The sequence below is a fragment of the Chlorocebus sabaeus genome, chromosome 9 (genome assembly GCF_047675955.1).
Source record: "Chlorocebus sabaeus isolate Y175 chromosome 9, mChlSab1.0.hap1, whole genome shotgun sequence".
Classification (NCBI taxonomy): Eukaryota; Metazoa; Chordata; class Mammalia; order Primates; family Cercopithecidae; genus Chlorocebus; species Chlorocebus sabaeus.
In genome coordinates this window covers 5,369,730-5,391,268 of record NC_132912.1, presented here as the reverse complement: position 1 = coordinate 5,391,268, position 21,539 = coordinate 5,369,730, and the positions used below count along the sequence as shown (strand labels likewise).

Sequence of the window (21,539 nt, the reverse complement as noted above, 5' to 3'; positions counted from 1 at the left end):
ATGAGATCCCATTTGTCAATTTTGGCTTTTGCTGCTGTTGCTTTTGGTGTTTTAGACATGAAGTCTTTGCCCATGCCTATGTCCTGAATGGTACTACCTAGGTTTTCCTCTAGGATTTTTATGGTATTAGGTCTAACATTTAAGTCTCTAATCCATCTTGAATTAATTTTCGTATAAGGAGTAAGGAAAGGATCCAGTTTCAGCTTTCTACTTATGGCTAGCCAGTTTTCCCAGCACCATTTATTAAATAGGGAATCCTTTCCCCATTTCTTGTTTCTCTCAGGTTTGTCAAAGATCAGATGGCTGTAGATGTGTGGTATTATTTCTGAGGACTCTGTTCTGTTCCATTGGTCTATATCTCTGTTTTGGTACCAGTACCATGCGGTTTTGGTTACTGTAGCCTTGTAGTATAGTTTGAAGTCAGGTAGCGTGATGCCTCCAGCTTTGTTCTTTTGACTTAGGATTGTCTTGGAGATGCGGGCTCTTTTTTGGTTCCATATGAACTTTAAAGCAGTTTTTTCCAATTCTGTGAAGAAGCTCATTGGTAGCTTGATGGGGATGGCATTGAATCTATAAATTACCTTGGGCAGTATGGCCATTTTCACGATATTGATTCTTCCTATCCATGAGCATGGTATGTTCTTCCATTTGTTTGTGTCCTCTTTTATTTCACTGAGCAGTGGTTTGTAGTTCTCCTTGAAGAGGTCCTTTACATGCCTTGTAAGTTGGATTCCTAGGTATTTTATTCTCTTTGAAGCAATTGTGAATGGAAGTTCATTCCTGATTTGGCTCTCTGTTTGACTGTCACTGGTGTATAAGAATGCTTGTGATTTTTGCACATTAATTTTGTATCCTGAGACTTTGCTGAAGTTGCTGATCAGCTTAAGGAGATTTTGGGCTGAGACAATGGGGTTTTATCTCAATAGATGCAGAAAAGGCTTTTGACAAAATTCAACAGCCCTTCATGCTAAAAACGCTCAATAAATTCGGTATTGATGGAACGTACCTCAAAATAATAAGAGCTATTTATGACAAACCCACAGCCAATATCATACTGAATGGGCAAAAACTGGAAAAATTCCCTTTGAAAACTGGCACAAGACAGGGATGCCCTCTCTCACCACTCCTATTCAACATAGTGTTGGAAGTTCTGGCTAGGGCAATCAGGCAAGAGAAAGAAATCAAGGGGATTCAGTTAGGAAAAGAAGAAGTCAAATTGTCCCTGTTTGCAGACGACATGATTGTATATTTAGACTATAAAACACTTCTGGCAACAAGTCTCGTTTTTGTTCATGCCATGACGATGTTTCATCTTTATTTTATGTCATATAAATGATCAACCATTTTACATCTTTCTGCCACATGACACTATTTAAAGGAGTGACTAGTAAGCATTTTTTAACAGGTGACAATAAAAAAATTAAACATTAAAACCAAAAGAAACTTTCTCCTTTTACCTTTCCATCAGCTAATATTTTTTTTTTCTTTGCATTGTAGAAGGAATATTCATTCCTGATGAAAATGCAGTCCTGATGATGTTGTAATCCTGACAAAGGTACAAAGGAAAAAGGAAACACAGAAATTCTGACATGATGTTTATTAGAGTATTAATTATTAACAATGTTTGGTCTTTGGACATCATTTCCAATATGCAAACAGTGCCTTATAGTATTTGTATCTTTCATCCAGTTTTAGAAGCAACTATCAAAAGTAACTTCCCACAAAACTGGTAACTATTTTATATAATTTGTGATCCTGTTAAATATTATAAAACTGGAAACTAATTACAATAAATTGGTGAATAATCCTCACATGCCTTAATTTTTACTTGTGTCTCTCTTTGGAGGGCAGATTTGAACAGATTGGGCCAGGCATGTTGGCTCACACCCATGTAATCCCAGCACTTTGGGAGGCTGAGGTGGGTGGATCACTTGAGATCCAGTGTTCGAGACCAGTCTGGCAAATATGACAAAACCTCGTCTCTACCAAAAATACAAAAACTAGCCATGCAAATGTCTGTAATCCCAGCTACTCAAGAGGCTAAGTAGGCAGAGGCTACAGGGAGCCAAGGTTGTGCTACTGTACTCCAGTTTGCATGATATATGATTAACATCCCTGATGAATCCACACCAATATCTGTTGTTTTTTTTGACATTTTAAGAATAGTCATTCTGACTTGTGTAAAATGATATTTTAATGTGCTTTGTTATGTGTATCGTAAGTGTACATTAAATGTAAATGACTTAAATTTCCACATCAAAAGGAAGATTTGCAGAATGGGTTTTAAAAAATCCAATATGCAGCAATATGTTCTGAACCAGAAACTCACTTTAGATGAGGACATAAATAGTGTGAACATGAAGGACAGAAATAAGTATTTTAAGACAATAGTAACCAAAGAAAAGATGTGATAGCTATACCAGCATCAAACAAAATAAAATTTAGTCAAAAACTCTGACAAGAGATAAACAAGACATAAAACACAGGCATATTTTATAGCTATTAAAAGTCGGCTTCCAGACCACCAATATAAAGCAAACACCACTATAAAATGAATGACATAATTTTTAAAATTTCAACTGTATATAAAAATAATGTTTATTCTATATTAGATGAGCAATAGTATCTAAGGAAAAAATATACATATCTTAATTTAAATATTTTTTGTTACAAAATGCTAACAATTATCTGAACCTTCACCGCAGGATGTAATCTTTTGACTGCTAGAAATTATTCCCTCACTGGGAGTCCATTCCAAAATGGCTGAATAGGAACAGCTCCTGTCTGCAACTCCCAGCGTGATTGATGCAGAAGACAGAGGCCAGCATCATCCTGATACCAAAGCCTGGCAGAGACACAACAAAAGAAGAGAATTTTAGACCCATATCCCTGATGAACATCAGTGGTGAAAATCCTCAATAAAATACTGGCAAACCAAATCTAGCAGCACATCAAAAAACATATCCACCAAGATCAAGTTGGCTTCATCCCTGGGATGCAAGACTGGTTCAATATATGCAAATCAATAAACATAATCCATCACATAAACAGAACCAATGATGAAAACCACATGATTATCTCAATAGATGCAGAAAAGCCTTTGACAAAATTCAACACCCCTTCATGTTAAAAACTCCCAATAAACTAGGTTTTGATGGAATGTATCTCAAAATAATAACTTTTTGTGACAAACCCACAGCAAATATCATACTGAATGGGCAAAAACTGGAAACATTCCCTTTAAAAACTGGCACAATATTGGCGGAACCCACCCCCAATATTTCAATGTAGGTTCTTTCTATTTTCCATATGTGTCAGCTGGCTGAGAAATAAAGAGAGACAGTATAAAGAGAGGAATTTTACAGCTGGGCCACCGGGGTCACATCACATATAGGTAGGACTGTGACACCCACCTGAACCTCAAAACCAGCAAATTTTTATTAAGGGTTTCAAAAGGGAAGGGGGTGTAAGAACAGGGAATAGGTACAAAGATCACATGCTTCTGAGGGAACAGGACAAAGGGCAAAAGAAGAACTACTGAGAAGGGTCCAACAAAGATCACAAGGCAAAGGGCAAAAGCAGAACTACTGATTAGGGTCTATGTTCAGCGGTGCACATATTGTCTTGATAAACATCTTAAACAACAGAAAACAGGGTTTGAGAGCAGAGAACTGGTCTGACCACAAATTTACCAGGGCAGAGTTTTTCCCCACCCTAGTAAGCCTGAGGGCACTGCAGGAGACCAGGGTGTATCTCAGTCCTTATCTCAACTGCACAAGACAAACATTCCTAGAGCGGCCATTTATAGACCTCCCCCCAGGAATGCATTCCTTTCCCAGGGTATTAATATTAATATTCCTTGCTAGGAAAAGAATTTAGTGATATCTTCCCTACTTGCATGTCCGTTTGTAGGCTCTCTGCAAGAAGGAAACTATGGCTCTTTTTGCCCTACCCCACAGGCAGTCAGACCTTATGGTTGTCATCCCTTGTTCCCTAAAAATTGCTGTTATTCTGTTCATTTTCAAGGTGCACTGATTTCATATGGTTCAAACACACATGTTTTACAATCAATGTGTACAGTTAACAGAATTATCACAGTTGTCCTGAGGTGATGTATATCCTCAGCATACAAAGATAATAGGATTAAGAGATTAACACAAAGACAGGCATAAGAAATTATAAAAGTATTATTTGGGAACTGATAAATGTCCATGAAATCTTCACAATTTATGTTCCTCTGCCATGGTTCCAGCCAGTCCCTCCATTTGGTGTCCCTGACTTCCCACAAGCACAAGACAGGGGTGCTTTCTCTCATCACTCCTATTCAACATAGGAGCAAGAGAAATCAGGCAAGAGAAAGAAAGGATATTCAGTTAGGAAAAGAGGAAGTCAAATTGTCCCTGTTCGCAGATGACATGATTGTATATTTAGAAAACCCCATCATCTCAGCCCAAAATCTTCTTAAGCTGATAAGCAACTTCAGCAAAGTCTCAGGATACAAAATCAATGTGCAAAAATCACAAGCATTCCTATACACCAATAAGAGACAGAGAGTGAACTCTCATTCACAATTGCTAACTCTCATTCACAATTGCTACAAAGAGAATAAAATATCTAGGAATCCAGCTTACAAGGGATGTGAAGGACCTCTTCAAGGAGAGCTACAAACCACTGCCCAATGAAATAAAAGAGCACACAAACAAATGGAAGAACATTCCATGCTCATGGATAGGAAGAATCAATATCGTGAAAATGGCCACACTGCCCAAGGTAATTTATAGGTTCAATGACATCCCCATCAAGCTACCAATGACTTTCTTCACAGAATTGGAAAAAAACTACTTTAAAGTTCATATGGAACCAAAAAAGAACCCACATTGCCATGACAATCCTAAGCAAAAAGAACAAAGCTGGAGGCATCATGCTACCTGACTTCAAACTATACTACACACCTGCAGTAATCGAAACAGCATGGTACTGGTACCAAAACAGAGATATAGACCAATGGAACAGAACAGAGCCCTCAGAAATATCACCACACCTCTACAACCATCTGATCTTTGACAAACCTGACAAAAACAAGAAATGGGGAAAGGATACCCCATTTAATAAATGGTGCTAGGAAAACTGGCTAGCCATATGTAGAAAGATGAAACTGGATCCCTTTCTTATACCTTATACAAAAATTAATTCAAGATGGATTAAAGATTTAAATGTTAGACCTAAAACCATAAAAACCCTAGAAGAAAACCTAGGCAATACCATTCAGGACATAGGCATGGGCAAGGAATTCATGACTAAAACACTAAAAGCAATGGCAACAAAAGCCAAAATTGACAAATGGGATCTCATTAAACTAAAGAGCTTCTGCACAGCAAAGGAAACTACCATCAGAGTGAACAGGCAACCTACACAGAATGCGAGAAAATTTTTGCAATCCACCCATCTGACAAAGGGCTTATATCCAGAATCTACAAATAACTTAAACAAATTTACAAGAAAAAAATCAAATAACCCCATCAAAAAGTGGGTAAAGAACATTAACTGACACTTCTCAAAAGAAGACTTTTATGCAGCCAACACACACATGAAAAAATGCTCATCATCACTGTTCATCAGAGAAATGTGAATCAAAACCACAATGAGATACCATCTCACACCAGTTAGAATGGCAATCATTAAAAAGTCAGGAAACAAGTGCTGGAGAGGATGTGGAGAAATAGGAATGCTTTTACACTTTTGGTGGGAGTGTAAACTAGTTCAGCCACTGTGGAAAATAGTGTGGCAATTTCTCAAGGATCTACAACTAGAAATACTATTTGACCCAGCCATCCCATTACTGGGTATATACCCAAAAGATTATAAATCATGCTGCTACAAAGACACATGCACACATATGTTTATTGCGGCACTACTCACAATAGCAAAGACTTGGAACTAACCCAAATGTCCAGCAATGACAGACTGGATTAAGAAAATGTGGCACATATACCCCATTGAATACTGTGTAGCCATAAAAAAGGATGAGTTCATGTCCTTTGTAGGTACATGGATGAAGCTGGAAATCATTATTCTGAGCAAATGATTGCAAGGATGGAAAACCAAACACCACATGTTCTCACTCATAGGTAGGAATTGAACAATGAGAACACTTGGACACAGGGCAGACAACATCACACACCAGAACCTGTTGCGGGGTGGGGGATGGGGGAGGGATAGCATTAGGAGAAATATGTAATGTAAATGAGTTAATGGGTGCAGCAAACCAACATGTCATATGTATACATATGCAACAAACCTGCACATTGTGCACATGTACCCTAGAACTTAAAGTATAATTTTAAAAAAGAAATTATTCCCTCACTGTTGATTGCTGCTGACTGATCAGGGTCATGGTTGCTGAGTTCTGAAATGACTGTGGCAATTTCTTAAATAAAATACAACAATGAAATTTACCTCATTGATAGACTTCTTTCATAAAAGATTTCACTGTAGAGATATTTCTGTTTGACAGCTTACAGTGTAGAACTTCTTTGAAAGTTGAAGTCATTTCTCTGTAATCCAGCCACTACATCATCAACTATCTTTTCATAATATTTTAAATCCTTTGTCATTGGAGCATCTTCACCATCTCACAATGGTTAAGAAAAGAGTAGATTTCAACCCAAAAACAACTTTTTGTGCATTCATATGAAGGAACTCTTAATCTCTTAAAGTTTTATCATGAGATTACAGCAATTCAATCACATATTAAAGCTCTACTTCTCATTCTAGTTTTCTTGCTATTTCCATTACACCTGCAGTTACCAAAACCTTAACCCCGTTAAAATCATCCTTGAACGTTGTAATTAACTTTTTCCAAACTTCTGTTCATGTTGATATTTTGACATTTTCTTATGAATTACAAATTTTCATTATGGCATTCAGAATGCTGAATTCGTTCCAGAAGGTTCTCCATTTACTTTTCCTGGATCCATCAGAAGAATCACTATCTATCGCAGCTATAACTGATTGAAATGTATTTTATGAACAATAAGACTTGAAAGTTAAAATTACTCCTTTATCCATGTGCTGAAGAATAAATGCTGTGAAAGCAGTCATAAAAACAAATGCAATATTTTGGTACCTCTGCATTAGAACTCTTTGTTAACCAGGTACATTGTCATTGAACAGCAATATTTTGAAAGGAATCTGTTTTTGAGCAGTCGGTTTCAACTGCTGCTTTTTATTTTAAGCAGTAGACTTGAAATATTCAGTAACCACGCTATGAAGAGCTATGCTGTAATACAGTCTTTTTCTATTTATAGAGTGTGGTTTTGAAATTATAATAAAGCATTGGTTTTATCCTGAAATCAGCAGGCACAGGAGCTACTAACACAAGAGTCAGCCTGTCTTTTGAAGCCAGGCATTGACTTCCTTCTAAATATAAAAGTCCTAGATGGCACCTTTTTTGATACAACACCCTTTCACCTACATTCAAAATCAATTGTTTATTGTAGTCACTTTCATTAATGATCTTACATAAATCTGGTTGACCTGCTGCAGATTCTCCATCAGTACTTGATGCTTTATTTTGTACTTTTTTGTTATGGAAATGGCTTATTTTATTCAGCCTCATGCACCAACCTCTACTAGATTTCAACATTTTCTCTGCAGCATCCTCACCTCTATGAGCCTTCATACAATTGAAGAGAGTTAAGGTCTTCTTCTGGATTAGGCTTTGACTTAAGGGAATGTTGTGGCTGGTTCATCTTCTGTCCACATCATTAAAACTTTCTTCTTAGCAACAATAAAACTTGTTTTGCATTCTTACCATTTTGTATTCAACTGGAGTAGCATTACAGATTCCTTAAAGAACTTTTCCTTTGCATTCACAACTTGGCTAAATAATTAACAATAGACCTAGCTTTCAACCTACCTCAGCCTTCAACATGCATTCCTCAATAAGCTTAATCACGTGTAGCTTTTGTGTTTAAGTGAAAGATACGCTATTCTTTCTTTCATGTGAACATTTAGAGGCCACTGGAGGGTTACAATTTGACCTAGTTTTAACATTCTTGTGTCTTAGGGTATAGGAAGGCCTGAACAGAGGGAAAGAGATAGGGGAACCACCTGTCACTGAAGCAGTCAGAAGACACACAATTATCGCGTTCACTGTCTTATATGGGCACAGTTTAGGGTATCCCAAAACAAGTATAGCAGTAACATCAAGATTACAGATCTGGTAGACTTCTGGAGAGGACCCCAGGTTGCTTACACTCATGGCAAAAGGGGATGTGGAGTTAGCATGCACTGAGGTTAGATGGTGAGAGAGGAAAGCAATAGAAGGGGAGTAAAGTGTGAGGCTCTTTTTAACAAGCAGCCATCAAGAAAAGTAATAAAGCAAGAATTCACTTACTACTGCAGGCAGAGCACCAAGCCACTCATGATGGATCTGTCCCAATTCCTACATTGAGAACTCAGCATATGGTTTAGAGGGTCAAATATCCCAATTACAGCATTCTGACCCTGGTCAATGAACTTCACACCCTTCTTACAGGCAAAATGTAACCATTTCATCCCAATAGTCCCCAAAAAGTTTAACTTGGTCCAGCACCAACTTAAAATTCCAAAGCACAAAAGTTCGTCTCAGACTCAAGGCAAGTTCCTGCCAGTTATGAGCCTGTGAAGTCAAAAACAAGTTATTTACTTTTGAAGTAGAACATTGTTATCAATTGTGAGTAAACATTCCTTTTCCAGAAGATAAAAAAATTAACAAAAACAAAACAAAACGAAAAAAAAAATGGTGTGGGTAAGGTCAGGAGAAACAGGACCTGTGGAAGTCAGAATGCCAGCAAGGCAGACGTTAAACCTTATAGCTCCAAGATAATTTCCGGTGACTTTGTGTCCTGCATCCTGGGCACATTGGTGCAAGGGGCCAGCTCTCAAGCATTTGGGCAGCACTGTCTCCATGGTTTTGCTGGGCACAGCCTACATGACTCCTCCTACAGGTTGGAGGTTCTAATCCTGTGAAACTTTTCCAGGCAGAAGTTTCATGCTGCCAAAGGGTCTGTGATTCTGGGATCTGGAGGGCTGTGGTCCTGCTCCCACATCTCCACTAGGCAGAAATCCCATGGTGAATTCTGACCCCACATTTCTGCTTAGCATTGCCCAAGTAGAGACTCTGGGTGGGGCCTCCACTCCTGCATTAGGCTTCTGCCTGGCTCGGTGAAGCTGCCAAATCTCAACTACTCTTGTGCCACAGAGATATCTGGTTTGAAGCTCCCCTTATTTTTTTCTACTCAGAATTCCCTCCAATGACCAGGTATGAGGCCTCTGGCTTCACAAGGCTCAAGGGACTAGGTGGCTGCTATGTGGGGGACTTCTGCCTGAAGAGTGTGGGTTTGTGGGGTTGACAAGAATTCAAAATTGTTCCCAGATTGTATACAATCTGGCTGAATGAGAAACTGATCTCAGGAGGCCAGGAGAATACTCAGTAGTATAGGAGATAGAGAGGAGTTTAATTGGCTCACAGTTCTGCAGGCTGTGTAGGATGCATGGCTGGGTAAGCGTCAGGAAACTTACAGCCATGGTGGGAGGCAAGGGGAAGGAGACAGGTCTTCATGGGGCCAGAGCAGGAGGAAGAGAGTGAAGGGGAGATGCTACACATCTTTAAACAACCAGATTTCATGAGAACTCACTATCACCAGAACAGCAAGGATGAAGACTATCCCTATGATCCAATCACCTCCCACCAGATCCTTCTTCCAATACTGAAGATTACCATTGACATAATATTTGGATGGGGACACAGATCCAAACCGTATCAGACCTTTTGTTTAGAAAAATCATGAAGGAAAATGCACCAAATGATAAGTATCCTGTAACGAAAGAACTACAGATCATTTTTGTTTTATATTCTTTATTCTTCATTTTTTAAAAATTTATGGGTATTACTTTATCAGGAAAAACAAACATCTTCCTGTTAAAGTCTTCATTTCATAAAAGAAAGGAAAGGCAAGCAACCCACAATTTCAGATCCTACTTCCTACTCCTCTATCAAATACAGAAATCCTCTCTATGTCACCTAAAAGGAGGCAATTGTGGTGGTAATGTTCAATAGCTCATGGTCAATATTCTTCAGAAAATGGAAAATAAGGGTGATTAGCAGCACTGAAAGAGAAAAAATAATATTAATTTAGTAACTCTTTTTTCCACTCTGTCAAAGAGTTTTTTCTGAGGATGCACTTAGGATGGGCTAAAATTCCTGAATTTACCACTGAGTCTCTACTTGTACCTCGGCACACACAATTTAATCTATGGAGGGGATGAGATGCATCTCTAATACCCACACCTAAAAAACACAATTATGTCTTACTTTATAATTATAAAGATACTTGTTAGTTAGGAATTAAAATTACTGTTTGTTTTCCTTTTCATGTTTATTTTTCTTTTTTATAATTTGTTCTTTTTAATTGAGTGACATTAAAAAGTATCTTCTAAGCAGTTAAATGTGCCAGGAGTCATACTGACATAGGGCCACAGACAAGAGTAGGACAAGGCGTTCACAGTCTCATAAGGCAGATTACAGACTTATACTCAGCCTTCGGGTATAGAAAAGTTACTTCCTACATTTTTCTCACTAAAAATGTTTCCTCTCAGAATCTTGGTGTGGTTTTATGTAAAGGAGAGGGATTCTTCAGATCTTTTTTGGAGACTGAGTCTTTATTCTGGCAACCAAAATTGTATTTCCCGTTTCTAAACTCTCCTCTAAACTCCTCTCTGTTTAGCCTTCTCTCTCCTTAGTCCTGAAATCCTGCAGTAGTTGAGCAAATGGAACATCACGTTTATAAATAAACCAGTCAAGGGATGTTGGGTTCCCCAGAGGTGGACTTCAGGTGGACAAAGATGACACTGGAGTAAGAGTGATGCCTTGAAAATCCAGAGAAATTCCAAAGGATCTTATGTTGGTAAAGGCCATTGACACCTCACAGTCACTAGCATTTGAGGGTCTATGAATCTCATAATTCATTCACCATTCAGCATGGTGAGATTATATAACTGAGGAAATGGGAGTCGTGGTAGGTAAAGAAGGCCAAGAAAGACATAAATGTTGCAGAAATAGTTGGTATCCTGAAGAGGCAATACCACATTAAGGCTTCCCTAGGACATAGGCAACCTTTGCCTTCGGGGGCCCATCCTGCACTAATACTTAAATTATGTTTTCCATTACCATGATGCAAACACAAAGACAGAGCAGGATGAAGTAATTATTACATATGCATTATTATTGTATTCATTTTTCTTCTGATTTTAATATAAATTAAACAGAACATTATGATGGGCCCCTATAGGTTTGTAGGTACTACACACTGAGCCTTCTAGGCTTACAGGCAGTGGGCCCTGAGTGCTAGACCCAGGCACAGATAGTAAGGGCATTCAAGAATTGGATTCACAATGGTGCAGACACTGGCAGTTTCACTTACAGACACATTTCTGCTGGGTCAGAGGTTGAGTCCTGGAGGAAACCTCTGGTCTGAGGGCTACAGGGCATCTCCTATTTTATCCCATGCCTGAATTTGGGCATGTCTTCCTGATAGGGGGAAGATTTGTTCCCCCATTTCCCTGCATACTACAGAAAACAGCCTGTGAAAGAATCTACAAGCATCACTTACAATTGTAACTTATCATATCGGAGATTTCTGTTGAGGCCATCAATGGCTTTCATGTCTTCTGGAGTCAACTCAAAGTCAAAAATCTGAAAGGAAGAAAACACTCACATTAACCCCTCCCCAGGGCAGCAGCTTCTACATGGGAATACAAGGACTTTCCAGGAGGCAGAGGCAAGGACAGCATTAGGGGAAGCATTTTCATCCTCATCAGCTTCCAGATGCACTTGGCCTGAGACCTCTTCCACCTACATTCTGCCTCTTCTCCATCCCACCCCTCTCCTACTGAGCTCCACTTCTCAAAAGAAAGGTGTGCACTCGTCAATCTAAAATGTTTGTTGAGAATTGCTTGAGACAGAAATACGAAATCCTTTATTTTAAAATAGAAAAGAAAGTGTGCAAAATAACTGCCACCTGGACATGTTCACACTTGGTCAGGCTTTTGTTTCCTCAATTCCCCTGGAACTTGATCCATCCTTGGAATGAGAAAGCCTTAGAACACAGGAAACTCCCACTCAAGAATCTGTTTACCCCAGAAAAAGCATTTCTGGACAACTGTTCTACTTGCTCACCTCAGGACCCCTAAATACTGTCTATTTCTAGCTGTGTTTTATCTTCCTTATAAAAAATGCTTACTAATTGATCTTTGAGACACTTACATCTTATGTTCAAAGAGTTCTGCATTTTTAATAAATCTCTCTTACTTAAGTCAAGAGAGGTTCATTTGTGTCAACACATAGTCCCTGATGAGGAGTCCCTTAATAGTAAAACAGATATTTTTGGTAAAAAAAAAAAAAAAAAAAAAAAAAAAAAAATACTAAGTTCATTATGTGATCCAGGAGACAACTCCACAAAAGACTCAGATACCTCTCTATCTATCTATCTAACGTATTTATCTATTTCTCTCTATATATTTATCTCTTTCTCTATATATATCTGTCCATTTTCTATCTACCAACACATTTATTCACAACTCTTTTTAAAAATGTACTTCAGAAGTTATATGGTTGTCAAGAGAGCAGGTATTAACATTTTGATTTGGATCAAAAAATAAAATGGATATTTTTTCTTTACGTTGTAACAATGAGATTTAGATTTACTGATTTAATTTTTCCACAAGTTAATATATTTAATCTATAACTTATTTTGAAATAAATACATTATATATAATATGACTCAAATGTCATGTCTTATAAATATTAAACTTATAATAAAATTTGTAGCTGTCATTTTAAAATGAGAAACAGCTTACATATTTTTTCAAAATTCTTGTGGGATTCAAAACAAAATAAGTTGGAGACCTGTGATTAATATAAGGTCCAGAGCGTATGTGGAGAAGGGTTTACAAAATAACTTCACTCATCAATTTCTTAGTTTGGTTAGTCTGTAACCTTATACCTAACTTCATACCTGCTAGGGTCACTGCCAGGGGAAAGGTAATAAAAGATAATCCAGAAGGAGTCATTGTATTTAGGTTCTCACAGTCCAGACAGCACACTGAAGTATTAGCAAATGATGTAAAATTAATAAAGAAAAAACTCACTAACAGAGTCATGCCAGGGGCTTTTGTGGTGAAAACTGGGCTGGGGTGTCCCAGTAGTTTAACAGAGCAGCTAATTGTATTTGGGTTTGATTTTAAAATACAAATAGGCATTCGTAGGTAGAGAAGGTGAAGGAGAGGAATCAGGGTCCTTGAAGTTCATTACCATGTAGAATTCCTGAAAAGGATGAAAATAAGTGAATTGAAATTTGCCTAGTGTCACACAACTAGTAAGTGGCAAAGCCAGGCCTAGAGATGATAAACCTTAGGCCTCTGAGTTCAGTGCTCTCTTGTTCGACCCTTCCACACTGCCCTCCTCCCTTAGCACACGGTGGAGAGAAGCACAGGAATGAATGACACGTGTTGCATTTTCCCATGTAAGGGAGATAACCCAGACCAGTGCCCATGGCTCACTCTGGAGTGACTCTGCTCAACCAGTACCTGGAAGTTCTCTTTGATTCTCTTCTGAGAGAAGCTCTTGGCCAGGACCACAACTCCCCGCTGTAGCTGGTAGCGCAGGGCGACCTGGCCTGGGCTGCGACTGTGTTTCTTAGCAATGGATTTTAAGATTGGCTCCTCCAAGAGATGTGGGGAGTCGGGATCCACCCTGTTGGGGTAGGAACAGACACAGATGTGAAGGATGCAAAACGGAAAATCTAGAGTGTGCTGCTCCTTTTCCCCAAATTCTCCAGAGAGTTGTGAGGAGTAGGCACAATACAATTTGATTTAAAACGGTCTCATTAACTATTCATATGGATTCATTCATAAATGCAGTGAACTGGAAACAATAAAGCTGTCCATTAACAGGTGAATGGATAAACAAGTTATCCATACCCTGGAATAATATCCAGAAATAAAATGGAAAAAATTACAGATACTCACAACTACATGAATGCATCTCACAGACACAGTGAGCCAAAGAAGCCAGGTGCAAAACAGTGTGCATGATCTCTTTCATATGAAATTTTAGAGCACACAAAACTAATCTAAGGAGGAAAAAAAAATCAGAAAATAGTTTCCTAGCAGTGAGAAGTTATTGTCTCAGAAGGAACAAAAAATAACTTTTTTGGGAGATAGCAAGTTTGTATACCACATTAGGGATGTGGGTTACAGAGTAGGTCCATTTGCCAAAATAGTATATCATTACAGCCTATGCAAGATTTACCTAAAGATCACTTTAAAATTTATATTAGGAGTGGGATTGGGCGTAAGTAGTCACACAGATGACACAGGAAGGAAAGAATGTTGGTGACATTTAAGCTCAGTGGTGATACATGGGAACAAACTACACCATTGCTTTTTGTTTTTAATCTTTGAACTTTTTAATAATAAAATTTTAGAACTTAGTTTTAATAGGAGTTTTTCAGTATCAACTGAATTCCTGCCATAGATTAGCTCTTTGATATTCTTATTACCACTGTGGGTCTCTTTGGGATCCCAGGGCACTGTAGGCGACTAGAACGATGTCCCTGGACTTGCAGAACTCCAGGAGTTTGCTCTGGTTGAGGTAAGGGTGACATTCCACCTGTAATTTTTCAAGACAAAAAGGTGTCACAACATATGAGCCAAAAATCACATGCAAATTTAAAATTGGCCGGAAGGCATGTGTAATACTACATTAATAGACGTACTATACTTTTCATGTTGGCCCTTTTCCCCATGCACCTTCTGAAGTACCTTTAAATCCCATCGCTTGCCATACTGATACAGTAATTTCCTTATTCCTTTTCTATTTATGTTTGAAAATTATTAAAATACCTTGTGCCCCAATTATAGCCTCTAAAAACCATTTTTAGTGAAAGAAACCAAGATTGCTTAGAGGAAGGGCATATTCCAGTTCTGAGCGTGAAAGTTTTCCATTTGAGTCTAGAAGAGCTTGCACTCTAGAAAGGAAAGAAGAATGACAATGACGCATGCTGTCAAATGACCCAGGATCTTACTTGAAGAGGCTTCTGCTGGTCAAAATATGGAAATTTGAGCATCAAAAGACATAGTAATTATGATTAATGGAAAATGACGTATTGGCTAAAATTCATAAATTCACATGGCATTAATCAAATGAGATCAGATCTGTAGCACTAAGCTTCAATTTGCAGGAAGCACAAAAGGAACATGTCCAAGTGTGTCACGTGGATCAATGAGTAAGCCATTAGTAAGTGATGTGGAAATTTTTACAGAACAAATGACTTAATTTCTTTCGTAAAACTGAAACTTTCACTGGATTCCTGACACCACCCTCTCCTGGTTGTCTCCACCTGTCTGGCAGCTCCTGCTCAATCTCCTTGCCAGTGCCTCTCTGCCTCACCCTCTCCTGTGGATTTTCCTGCCTGTTCCTTTTCATTCACGAACTTTCCCTAGGAGAACAAATCCATGTCTGTGAGTTTAGTTACTATCCATAAAGCAATGACTCCAAACGTCTGTATCTCCACCTGGACCACTCTCTGAGCTCCAGACCAGAGCTGCCACTTCCCAACTCAGCACCTCCACATGGCTGTCTCACAGGAACTTTCACCCCCTCTGAAGAATTGTGCTCTTCCACCCCACTCAAATTGCCTTTCTCTCGTATCTTCTATTTCTGAGAGAAAAGAACTCTCATCTATACAGATGACATCAAAGCAGAAACTTGGAGACATGATTAAGCAGGAAGTGTGTGAAGAGCAGAAAGTCAGAGAAGGCCCTGTGGGCTAAGGGCTCACCTGGTTGCAGGTGGGCTTGTACTTGAGCCCTGGCTTGTTGAGGATGAGTTCCAGCAGCTTATGATTGAAATTGGACACCCCGATAGACTTGGTTAAACCTGCGTCTTTGCACTTCTCCAGGGCCTGCGGAGGAAGGATACGGGTGGTAGACCTTTAGTGTAAATTTTTCTTTTCAATTGGCATTTGACTTTGTAAATGATGGAAATCTGTTTTAACATATATAAATATTAGACTGAATTAAACAGTTTTATCACTTGAATATACAATTTGCTAATGCATTACCTTGCTATGCATATATGTTTGTCTCCTTGATTCTATTACATGCACACTCAGGACAGCAAGTAGACATGTTTGTTGTCTCCCACTTATTTCAATGGTACCTATTTGGCTTGAGACATGCAATAGTTCCTTAACAAATTATACCAGAGTCATAAGAAAGGGAGACTCTCAGGTTTTCTGTTAGTAGATGGTTTTTTGCTACATCTATTCTAGAATGTTAAAAAAAAATAAATCAATCAAATGGGTTTTTCAAGGGCAGGTTCACCGTCCTGCACTTTCCACCCTCCTGCTGAGTCAGTCTGCAGCTGTCCCTCCTCCACGATGTGTTTCTATCCAAGGATAATGCACTGACCCCTCTTATAGGGCTCACATCCTCAACCTGATCTCAAGGTCAAAGGTGCTTCTGTGTCTAATTAGAACCTTAGAAGTTACAATTAAAATGAACCGTAGAGGCCATCTCATTCCACTCTCTCACTTCACAGATGAGAACACAGAGGCACAGAGAAGTTCCACATGTGAGGTCAGACAACTGCTGGAGCAAAATCCCATCTCTTCTGACCCCTCCTCCTGTGATTTCAACCTCACCACAGTGCTGCCTGGTGTCTGCAGCAGAACATACCTCCCAAGTGTCACAAAGGTCCACAGTTTCTAAAATAATCTCCCCACTGGCATTCTTTGGCAGTAATTCTTCCCCAGCCTGGAAAATAGAGAGAACAGAAGATAAAGAAGGATGTTTTCTATGGAACTCCCCTTTCTGGTGCCTAATGAGTTTGGCCAAACAACCTTCAAGAGTTTCAGGAGGCTGTGATTATTAATCTGAGTGTGCCTATTTGTGCCTGTGTGTGCATGCATGTGTGCATGTGTGTATATATGTGTGTAAATGTGTTTGTGTGTGTGTTTGCAGGCATGTGTGGATTATGTGTACATACGTGTATGTGTGTGCAAACAAAGACATGGGTTGAAAGATAAAAATCATGAGTGACTGTAGCAAAACACCTTGCCCCAGTAACCTCCAGGCTCCATCCTCCACATGTCCCTACTCTTCACTAAGAATGCGGTCCCTACAGTTGGAATTCATTTTGTTTCCCAAGGACAAACTGGTGTGGAGGACAGAGCTTAGTATAACTATTCAGTGTGTTTAGCCCCAGTTTATGCTTACCCAACTCAGATAGTGAGGACATCAGATGTGCTCAGCCAATGTCCACTGTGATGAGAGGTTGGATCAGTGAAGCCCAAAGGAGCCCAGTTGTGCCACATGCACCATCCCAGGTATCTCTCTTTTGTTGGGCTGAGGGGTACATATGGGAGACCCTCCCATTAAAGAGGTGGGGGTTCCCATTGTATCTCTGCAGTCTGTGGTAACTCAACATTCTTGAGGATCCTAACAGCTCAGGGCCTCCATTCAGGAATACAAGCACTGAGACAGGGCAATGCCCTCAACTATCTAGGGTGGAGGAAGTGAGATCATTGAATCTGAACCCCTCTTAAGGCTGGGGGACAAGGATAGACAGAAAATCTTGATGGTAGAGCACTCAATTGTGAAAGATACTCATGAAAGATTTGGCAGTCCTATGTACCTCACTCAAATCTGCCTCTCTCAGGAGGAACCCAGGAAACCAAGCCAGAATGAGATAATTCAGGTGCTTATAACAATGATGAAATAGTCTTGGGCATAACAAGGAAAAACAAAAGCTGACCTTCATAGCAAATGGTACATGAATAATGAAGAGATCTACATAATCCAGTCCAAGTTTCTTCAGTGAACTTTCTAGGGCTGGGCGAACCAATTCTGGCTGAAGGAAAGTAGCCCAAAGCTGCAGTGACCAAAAGAAACAAAGTGGATTATAATTTCACACATTTGAGGACCAAAATTAAACTTCATGGTCAGACACTGAGATGTGAGTCTTAAAACACTGTAGTCTAAAGCTAAAAGAGTGGCACTAAATATATGTTACTCAGTATAAATCAGGTCCTTGATGGGACACTGAGATTTCCTTGAAAGACTGCAATGTAAGAAAACTGAATAAAACTAACAAGGGGCAGGAAAATCAACTTCAGTGTATCAAGGATTAGAGGAGTCATCCACCAAAATGAGTCAATAAATGGCAGGACAGAGAGAACAGAATCTCTTGTCCTGTATAATAAATTCCCAGGAAGAATTATTCTGAGAGACTCACATTCTAAAATTAAATTTGTATCGATATAAACATACACAGGGTGTATCCCTGAAGACCTCAGCTCTGTTTACATGAAAGCATGGATTTCCACCTAGGACAATTATAGAAAGTTCAGAAAACTCAATGCTGATTTTAGAAAAAGTGTTTTCTTGTCTGGATCCCTTTTCTGAATGATATCTAACTTTACTTGCTACATCCTAAGATCTCCTACTGAAGAACTGAAGGAGTGGACCCATAGTGGCTTGGTTAATCTGTACAACAGTTAAAGGAGATAAGTATTATTATTTCCATTTTATATATGAATACTGTCTGATGCTCAGAGAAAGTAAATAACTATGTTCTACCGTAACATACTTCAGAGTAAGCAAGTCATTTCTGTTTCTGTTTCTATAATATGCCTTCACAATATTAGGAGATAAACAAACAATTCAACTTAGACCATATTTGCATTTCAAAATAACATATCTCAACTGATAGTGGCCTCTGACCACTTCGCACACAGAACTTTCACCTTGGTAGTGTAGAATATATCCTCTCTCTTGACAGTACCATCAGCAATCTTCTCCCATATGGCCTGTCCAACCTCCTCCTCATTTTGGTATAAGTATGCTGAATCAATATGGTGGAAGCCTACGTCAATAGCCACTTTGGTGGCTTCAGCAGCCTGGCTTTTGGGAGTCTACAAGACAGGAGTAAGAAGAGCTGTTGATCTGCCCGAACCAGAGAACATAAATGCATTTCCCCCAATAGCATTTTCACTGGTGGTTTCTGCTGGCCTCCTCCTCCAATTTTGATGGCATGGGTTTCAATGATAGACCTGTACTCTAAGGACATTGATTAAACTCCAGTATAACTTCTATTCCCAGATGAATTAGAGAAATCAGCTTCACCCTGGAGTATGGAAAAATCATGTTTCATTCCATATCAATCAATTGTAGAAACTGAATATAACATATGTTAGACACACCTTATACTTACTGGATAAAATGGATAATTATGCCATTGACAGCAACTAGCCCTGTCTGACAGCTGTTGTAAATTCACTTCTCGTGTTATAGTTCTACCAAGATTAAGCACATTGTTCTCTCATTTTTAGAGCAATTCTTGCAAAGCAACCCCAAAGCTGCCCCTACCTCACTGTGACCAGAGTGTGACACTTTAAATTCCCTTCAGTGAACTGAGTGGAAAGCTGAATAGTGTATTGCACAATCTAGTCCCCATTATGACATCATGCCTCTGAGTTTTCCCTTCTCATTTCCTAATGTGTGGAATTGAGATAAAAAAGTTAGTCAGGGTGGGCTCTTGGTAAAACTCCTTTAAACAGAGAAATGGCCTGAAAAATCAGGCTGCAGACACAGATAAGGAAACTTACACAAATCTCTGGCCCATTCAGATAAAAGACCAAGGCCCAACATAAAAACACATTGGTCCTTTATGCCTAAGACATACTAACAACTACACTAATAAGAGAACAAGACTCAACATAAAAACGCCTTTGTCCTTTAAACCTAAGACATGCCCACAACTACACTAGTAAGACAACAAGACCCAACATAGAAATGCCTCTGTCCTTTGTATAACCAACAGGCTTCTAGAAAGTAGTCTCTTTTCCTTTTGTGGACATGTACACTATGGGCTACAGTGGGTTCCAGTGGACACTTTTCTTTTTTGGACATGCTTTTGACTGTGAGTTGAGCCTCTAAGAATCATCACTACAGTGTCTGATTGCTCCTGGGCCAAGGTTTTTGGTCAAGCTTTTACTTCCACTCTCTATTAGTCTCGGACCAAGGTCCTGGACAAAACTTTCACTTCAGTCTCTGATTGGTCCTGGGCCTAGGTCCAAGGCAAAGCTGAGTAACACTTTCTGTAAGTCCAGTCAACACATTCCTTCCCTTCCCAGTTCAAAACACCCCAGACCCAACTTCAGAGTTGACAACCCATTCAGGCCCCCTCTCTACTACAGAGAGCTTTCTTCTTTCATTTATTAAACCTTCATTCTAACCTCACCTTTTGTGTCCACAATTTTGTTGGTGGTAAGTCAAACTTTGGATGATACCTCACAAGAGACTACTACATTTTTGATACATTGATGAGACTGTAACATATTTTCGGTGCATGGGTTGGGAATGGTATTCATGGGAACAGTGAGCAGGAGCCAACTTCCAAACTCTTTACTTTCATTTCAGATTTTTTTTTTCTCTCAAGAGCAAACACTGGGCCCCTGTCAGTGAATAGGGCAGCTGCCAGTCTTACAAGACTCAGGGGACAGGCTTCCTGGAGGGGACTTTGTCAATCCCCATCATCCTCAGGTGTTGGGAATGTTGACTCTGTTCCACTCCAGTTTTCTTTCACGGAAGACCTAGCTGTTGCATGCATGCAAACTTTCAGAGGTCCTAAGACAACAAAGTTTCTGGCTGAGGCTACACCTAAATGTTACCTGAAGGCACCTGTATTAACTCCAGTTCCCAACAGCTTATCAGGGCTTTGGCACCAGTACTTATAGCCTTTCCTACTGCATTTTCTTTCTCTCTTTTCATGGCTGTCATGTCTTCTATTCCTTCTTCGTATACAATGTTAGAGCATTTTTACAAGCTGTGAATATATTCTTGTTGGGTAAACTCAGCCAGTGTTGTTGTAATCAGGAATGTAATTCAAATAGGTACTGTTTTTGTGATTCCCTAGAAACAAGGGGAATTCAACATTTCTGTCTAAATTTTCACCTACTAAGGGTCTTTTTGTCCCTACTGATAGACATTCATTACACTGTATAGGGGGTTATTTCACCATGAGTGAATACCTTCCTCCCTCTCCATTTGGGTTGTCTTTCCTCCATGTGAAAATTCACCACTGCCCAATGAATTTGAACAGTTGCTTTATGAGACTACTTTTTTTCTACTGTGAGACATACGGGAACAGCCTATTATGCCTCCGACCTCTAACTTCTGCCTGCAAAAAATTTGGAGTCAGAGTTTTTACTTAACATTTCAGACCCTACAACACCACCTAGGGGGATGGGATTTTTTTCTCCATGGGGAGCCTTGTCAGCCCCTTGCTCAAAACCTCTGGTTTCCCAATTTCTCTCTCTCCTATGTCCCTCTAACAGTGATCAAACTTCATACCCTATCTGTGAACAGAAAAACACCACTTTCAACAATCAGAAAGAAACCTCCCTTGAGAAACAAATTCTAGCCTCAGTGCT

At 39.3% G+C, this 21,539-nt stretch overlaps 1 protein-coding gene across 2 annotated transcripts in view; it reads right to left on the bottom strand.

Annotated features, from left to right (window-relative positions):
• Nucleotides 1-1,588: 1,588 nt before the first annotated feature.
• AKR1C8 (aldo-keto reductase family 1 member C8) overlaps nt 1,589-21,539 on the bottom strand; it is a 32,934-nt gene continuing 12,983 nt past the window's right edge. The window contains exons 2-9 of one of the 2 annotated variants that reach the window (XM_073018691.1): nt 18,852-19,019; nt 17,861-17,977; nt 16,783-16,860; nt 15,885-16,007; nt 14,604-14,713; nt 13,630-13,795; nt 11,655-11,737; nt 1,589-2,845 (exon numbers count right to left, since the gene is read on the bottom strand). In XM_073018691.1, the coding sequence (XP_072874792.1) occupies nt 2,731-2,845; nt 11,655-11,737; nt 13,630-13,795; nt 14,604-14,713; nt 15,885-16,007; nt 16,783-16,860; nt 17,861-17,977; nt 18,852-19,019 (960 nt within the window). In that variant the 3' untranslated portion in view covers nt 1,589-2,730. Of the gene's footprint in view, nt 2,846-9,902; nt 10,153-11,654; nt 11,738-13,629; nt 13,796-14,603; nt 14,714-15,884; nt 16,008-16,782; nt 16,861-17,860; nt 17,978-18,851; nt 19,020-21,539 lie in introns of those variants that run through there. The other variant, XM_008002137.3, reaches the window with a different exon arrangement.